Source organism: Xylocopa sonorina, chromosome 3 (assembly GCF_050948175.1).
Source record: "Xylocopa sonorina isolate GNS202 chromosome 3, iyXylSono1_principal, whole genome shotgun sequence".
In the NCBI taxonomy this organism is placed as follows: Eukaryota; Metazoa; Arthropoda; class Insecta; order Hymenoptera; family Apidae; genus Xylocopa; species Xylocopa sonorina.
Genome location: NC_135195.1, coordinates 13172980 through 13179558, shown reverse-complemented (window position 1 = coordinate 13179558; position 6579 = coordinate 13172980). Strand labels below are relative to the sequence as shown.

Genomic DNA, 6579 nt, shown 5'->3' with positions numbered 1-6579 from the left:
AGTTTTACTGGGAAATTTTACTACTTGCCTTCTAACGAAATTTAGTTTTTGTTTTATACAACGCTCTGGCCGATTATAATTTATACGCCATTGTCAATGTACTATCATTGTAAATACTATACATATTTTATAAATGAACTATTTAGCGTGACTGTAATATTAAGAGAATGTACTGAAAGCACCACTCTGTACACTCTAACTACGATGGTTAAATTTTAATAAATATTTCCCAACCCCATCGTTGTATTTCCACTCTGTTCCAGCTGACAATTTCCTTCAACCCCCTTAGAAATTAGATCGAAAAGGATGGGCGATATCAAAGGATGAGAGGACAAAGGTGTCTCGCGGTTTATTAAATACGTTTTTATTGAGAAAATAGCTTTGATGTCAGCATTTCCACAGTCTCCCTTATCGTTAGAAATATAATCGATTATTTTTTGGTTCCAACAGACTTTACGACTCTTTCATCTTTGGTCACCTTCTTCAACTTCGACAACGCGCCCTCGCCGTATTTGGTCACCAATTCTTCCACGAATTCGTCCTTCAGTTTCTTTAGACATCTGAAATACGTACGAGTAAACGTAAAAAAAAAATATCGAATCCTTGAAATAGGAGCGCATAATGCACCACGCTACGCAACACGATTCGCACGTTTGGCGAGCTACTGCCGTCACTCCGTTTCAGTTGCATCGCATATTGCATTACCGGTCGCATTACACTCGTCTGGACGTGACCTAACGTCACTGATCTCTGTGCACTAGATATGGTACAGGAATTATAAGCATAGGAAATATCTCCGTCAATTAGCCCTCTCGATGCGATCGTCACTTTGCAATATCGCTTCAGGCTGACCCGCGGCAGTAGTATCAGTGAGTACTGCATCGTCCATCAAGTGTTATCGCGTAAGTATGAAACACGATTATCGAAGTCGCGATTTAAACGACAAAACTTTGACTAATTCAATAAGAAAGAAAAACAAACGCGAAAAGAACTAACATAATAACTTGAACATGTTAATAAACGTGTTTACCTTCTATAAATGGAGTCAGTTCTGAACTTGCCAATGTCGAGGCTAGGCGCGTGAGGTCGATGGATAATAAAAGTATCCGGCAAGACAATATACCTATACAAATCCCCAACTTATAGCATCGCAGTATCGTGTCCAGCAGGAGTCTCGAAGGAAGAGTTTGGACGCCACGATATCGATTATTGATCGGTATATCCGGTTCGCCATTTGAAATAGGCGAATGATAGTGGAAAATTTGATTTATCGTCCAAATTTTTCCTCGAACACCTACGATCGTTTGAAAATGATATTCGTGAAACGGCTCTTACTTGTAATCCAGTACCGTCAGATGCGTCAAGTAGGACACCTTGTTCCATCCGAACCCGATGAACCTGGTATCGTACCGAGGGGCTAACCTTGAGACCACGATGTAAGGCTCGAAATCTGGTTCCCAAGAAACCTACGACGATGTCAACTTAAAATTCACACAAAACGACCGAAGCATGCTTCGATGCACGTACTTCGTACGGTTCCATCGTGTTGCGCCAATAAGTATAATTGGTGGCAGCGTGACCCTGGGTCCACACGTGGTAACGAAACGTGTACAGGATGCCACGTTTTAGGAATTTCAACAGCTCATCCTTGTTAGCGGGAAAGGTAAATCTATAAAAGGTAATCGTCCCTAAACCGACGAATTTTGCTTCTTCTGTGCATGGAAAAGGAAAAATTCGACGGTGGAGATACCTGTAACGCTCGGTCTCGAACGCTGGGACGATCAAAGCTACCTTGTCCGACTCGGTGATGTTCAATTTATTGATGTAGCTTATAAGCGTTTCGTGCAAACTTAACTGCGGCAAAAAATCGACGTCCAGTTGGAAAATGAACGCGGTCGATATATACGACATGGCGATATTCCGCAAATAATTGATGGGATACAGTTCCTAGATGGAAAGACTTCTGTATAAATCAATTATCCACCTGTCCTCGTTCGTTGCTTCGTTCCGTTTCTAATATTTTAAAGCTATTTCACGTACATCTTTACATTCATTTAAATAAATTTCATTCAACTAGACCGCTTAGCATATAAAAAGAGCACAACTGTGGCCCATTCTGGCGCCAGACTTAGCGTCTCTCGACCTTTCGGTGCCAGATTCTACGCGACTCGTGTGAAAAAAAAGCTAATGCATACACTTAACCTTCTACCATACCGGAAGAAGAAGGAGAAAAGTTACTCCACGTACATCTGCTCTGATTCACTCGACAAGATTAAAAGAATCTGACTTAATCGTTCGATCAACGTACTCCTTAACTTAATCACAATCATTTCGTTTAATTGTATGAAACCATGAGCTCTCGGTTTTAGACGTACCCCATCCTTATACACGACGTGGTACGCGATGTTCTTCCTGTTCCGCAGCTCGGTGGAGCCTCTCACGAACTCGAGGAAATTCTGCACCTCGGCATCGGTGAGGTATAAAGCGACGCTTATGGTACCAGGCCAATGTTTCGATAAGTCTTCTAATAAAGGTATTCTCTCCACGCTGCATTGGGTTACTAAAGCAACGTCCGTTGGCGCGTACACGTTGTACTCGTACTCGAGTAGAAAGGGGTGCGTGCGGTACAAGATGGTCGCACCCCTCGCAAAGTCTCGACACGGGTTCGATTCGTTGTACTAAAAAATTGGAAAACGCAATCTTACCAGTGTTGGTAATGTTCTTGCCTACAATCCGTTCTCGTGCGATGTACGCGATCGAACGTTCGGCTTTGGATCGTTTGTCAGAGATCGTTTGATTCGTAAGCGAAATATCAGTGTTGCTATTTGTCCGCGTCTGGTGGAAGGTATATTTCATTCATAGGTAAGCAAGTTTGTTACAACAGCTGCGGGAACAGGGCAAAAAGAAAGCGGTAAAGGGCGTATTTCACTTCTAGCCTGTTTGTGGACTTAGTGGAAAGGAGGGACGTGGGGCGAACGAGTGCTTTAAACATGAGAACAGTTGGAGGTAAAACAAAGGCCGAAAAGCTAAACGAGCAATTGTGAACGCGGGATCTAATAAAAGGATTGCAACGACTTGCGAACGCACGCGTATTCTAAATGAAAAATAAACCTGCGAGAGGAACTTGACGGACGAATTACATCGCCGAGGAATAATCTCCGACCCGATCCATTAGCAGAGTGCGAATATACGTATTACGTGTAAAACAAAGCCGTTACTCTCAATCTTTTCCCTCTCGCCTTAATAAAGAGCAACTTACTTGCGAGACAGTCTCGTGTTTATCACAACCGAATAAGCGTCTACGTAACAGGTTCCCATCCATTTCGAGGAAGACTTTGTGCAATTTACGAAACTCGTTTATATGCTTGTTATATACATCTTGCTTACGTGGAGAGTTCCAATGAACGATCTATAAAAAAAAAGAAGAAAACACCTGCTCGAGGATAATCGACGAAGACTTAACCAGGGAGCAGAAAGGACGGGGATACTTGTTGCGAACCCTTTGCACTCGAGGAATAACTCGCCTTCCGCTACCTACCTGAAGACTTTCTCTACGAGCGAGTGCCGCGAGTGCGATGGGTAAAAAGTGAAATTTGTACGTACGCTTATTTGACTAGTATCGCGGTAACAGAGGTCGCTGATCGTGTGATCGCTCAGCTGAATGTTCCACGTGCACTCGATTTTATGCACGAGAGAGGGATGCTCTTTGATAACGGCGTTTATTATATCCTGATCGGCTAAACTAGTTTCAGGTATGTGGGCCAGCACACGCTTCGTAACAGCTTCCCACAGGCTCATAAATTTTCTGCCACGGAGTTTACGCAAGTGCATTAGCATCACGCCGGTGTTGAAGCCCCGTCCCAGTGCGGGCCATGGCCGTTGACCGTAAGACAGCGCCTTTATGTACCAATGACTCTGATTTTCCGTCAGACCGAGGGCCTGATCGCCCCCGAACTTCTCGAACGTCTGCCAAAGCAAACTAACGTCGTTCAACACGGTCACGTCCGTGTCGAATACAACCACTCTATCCTCCCGCAGCGCATCCGGCAGAATTAATTTCAGAAGACCGTAAACGCCTGAGTAGTGTTTGTTCGGTATCCAGGATACCTTTGGCACCCATTCCTCCGCGCTGTAGTACGTCAAGTTCACTGGAAACGGAGAGAGGTGCTGAAATTATTCGCGTCCACCGAGGCAGGCGCATTCGAGGGCCGCAGGATCAAAATCGTAACGGCCAGTGGGCGATTCCGTTCGATCCCGACGCCTCGAATCGCGTTCTAAAAATAGTAGCCTCTACAAATTCTCGCCCGCTCCTTAAATAACGCGCGACGCGCCCCGGGTTTCAATTAACGCGCCGTTTAAATTCACTTCGGTCCACGGCTGCCGCGCTAATTGTTCTGACCGTGTCAAACGAGCGTTCGACATTTTTAACCCGTTGATGGACGTTCGTCGAGCTCGCGCGTGTAACGTTCATTCATGCCAGGGAACGGAGTAATTCAATTCAGCCCTTTGTATTAAGAACAACGAACGGAATTAGGTAGAGTTTCGTTTTGTGACGAATGCGTGACCTAAATTAACTGCCAGCCAGATCTGTGTCGCGCGTTTACGCGCGAAACGAGCGCCTCCCGTCAGGATTCGAGCCTCGATTTAAGAATCAGGTGAGAACCGTAAGAGGCCGTCGGAGTTTCACTAACCGTGCGGCAGATCCCATGTCCGGAACACAGTAGCCAGAGTTCGCTTCGCTATTTCGTCAACGAGCAAGTGAAAATGCAAAGGTCTCGTGCGGTAGAACAAAATCGACTTAACTACCGTCACCAGGGCGAACGTCGAGTTGTATCCGGCGCACACCATCGCGATGTGCACGGTCTCGCATTTTACCTTCAAATAGACGCCTGATCTTCAATGTTTCGATCTTGTATCAATACCTCAATACTACTATAAAGTGATCCTCTTAATTGCACACACCGAGATCTCCCTCGCGGAGGAGATACAACGGTAAATGGATCGCTGTTAGGATTTTACCTCGTTACCACTACTCTCTAAGCGGGACTTTTCGAACGTATGCTGCTCCACGTGTAACCCGGCCTTCCCTACGGACGGTAAGCCCGATTTGCCGCCAAATTTGTAGGTGCCGATCTCAGCGGAAGGAACTACAATAGTAGACGGCACGTCAGTATCAGAAAACGGTACCAACAACATCGCGAGCATTACCGTTCAATAATAAATACAGGTAAAAAACTGCTGACGGTACTAGAACGCCGAACAAACATCCTAGCCATGATCGAGCCATTGTAATATGGCAGACATATTTCCCAATTCGTAGAATGATTAACCAATCGATTTGATCGTGCTATTGCCGAGATCTATAAATGAAAATCAGGGATTAACGTAGCGTTTAGAAAAATTCCGGTTATATATACATATTTTAGGATAATTACGTCATGCAAAACGAATAACAGATAGGTTGGTAAAATCGTGCTACGTTTCTCAATTTTTTAAATCTCGTCTCACATGCATAGAAATTGTACGAGCACGTAAATTTCTATTTAAAAGCGTTCAAGAAACAATTGCTGTAATTATCGCTAGTTTTAAGTTCGCACGCAAGGAACCGAGTACTTAAAAACGTCCCATCCCGAACGTATTGGCAAGTGGAATCACTTGACATGCGCAATCTCAAGACAGAACGAAAACAAAAGAGTTAGGTTAACTTATACGTCAAACTCGATGCGTTAAAATCGATTGAATAAGAGCAACATCACCGTCGAATGTTTAAATGCTGCAACTGAACGTCCATGAACACGTACCTCTGATGTCACGACTCCTTTCCCCCGACTGTCATCCACTTAAATCCATTGCTCGGTCCACTTCGGGTTACTGACTCGAATCCGATCAATTCTGTCTGTGAATTTTCTGCACGCGAGTATCTTCAATCACCCGGCACTCGTTCGCGTTTCAATGAATCACTGTTGGACACCGGCACGCTCGCCGCAGACCAAGCAAATTCGCGGAATTACTTGGAAACAACGACGGGACAGCACGCATCCTAAACACCCGAAGCAGGAAGTCTAGCATAAATAGTTTAATCACTGGATAACGCAGTGGTAGAATTACTACTCTGTCCGAGCGACGTGACATCGGATGTCGAACAGTCGGTAACTCGTAACGTAGTTACCCACTTTCGTTACGAGGGGGCAATGTCCATTCCACGAGCTGAAGTTAACCGCACGTCACGCATAATATCGATTAGAACAGACTTTTAAAACTGGCTTCCGCGAAACTGGTCGCAAAACTTCCGTTTTTTTCGTTACGACGGGTATAAATAATTGAATTTTTATACGTACCGTGTCTTTACGAATTTTCGTAAGAAAATGCTTGTTATATTAAACATTGCGTTACCGCTTAAAGTAACAAAACCAGAATAGTAGGTGTCCCCAAGTACGAACTTATATTTAAAACTGAGACACTGACCCTCGATGGAAGTTTACAAAATTGTATTTCATAGCTTGCTCATACATTCTATTCGTTATGTATAAAATTGTAATTAAGTATCAAATATCGAATAGTGAATTAATTGTATACCAT

General features: G+C 44.1%; 1 protein-coding gene across 3 annotated transcripts; it reads right to left on the bottom strand.

The window, feature by feature from the left end:
- Positions 1 to 345: 345 nt before the first annotated feature.
- On the bottom strand, positions 346 to 6101 carry LOC143422248 (xylosyl- and glucuronyltransferase LARGE1). Of its 3 annotated transcripts, XM_076892747.1 has the most exons (12): positions 5802 to 6101; positions 5209 to 5360; positions 5020 to 5147; positions 4692 to 4875; positions 3604 to 4148; positions 3260 to 3409; positions 2376 to 2678; positions 1751 to 1947; positions 1528 to 1669; positions 1336 to 1466; positions 1031 to 1123; positions 346 to 560 (listed from the first exon to the last, which is right to left on the bottom strand). In XM_076892747.1, the coding sequence occupies exons 2-12, from the start codon at positions 5285 to 5287 to the stop codon at positions 431 to 433; spliced, it is 2082 nt and encodes a 693-aa protein (XP_076748862.1). In that variant the 5' UTR covers positions 5288 to 5360; positions 5802 to 6101; the 3' UTR covers positions 346 to 430. The 3 variants fall into 3 exon arrangements, with proteins under 3 accessions (XP_076748862.1, XP_076748864.1, XP_076748863.1); XM_076892749.1 differs by lacking the exon at positions 5802 to 6101 and having other exon boundaries at positions 4692 to 4889; positions 5244 to 5348; XM_076892748.1 differs by lacking the exon at positions 5802 to 6101 and having other exon boundaries at positions 5244 to 5348.
- Between the last annotated feature and the right edge of the window lie 478 nt (positions 6102 to 6579).

Bases quoted from the DNA above. Each gene is read 5' to 3' on its own strand.
- LOC143422248 (XM_076892747.1), bottom strand. From the start codon at position 5,287: ATGGCTCGATCATGGCTAGGATGTTTGTTCGGCGTTCTAGTACCGTCA. The intron at 1,467-1,527 runs GTACGTGCATCG...ACATCGTCGTAG, and splicing joins ACACGATGGAACCGTACGAA to GTTTCTTGGGAACCAGATTT. The intron at 1,124-1,335 runs GTAAGAGCCGTT...GGATTTGTATAG, and splicing joins CTGACGGTACTGGATTACAA to GTATATTGTCTTGCCGGATA.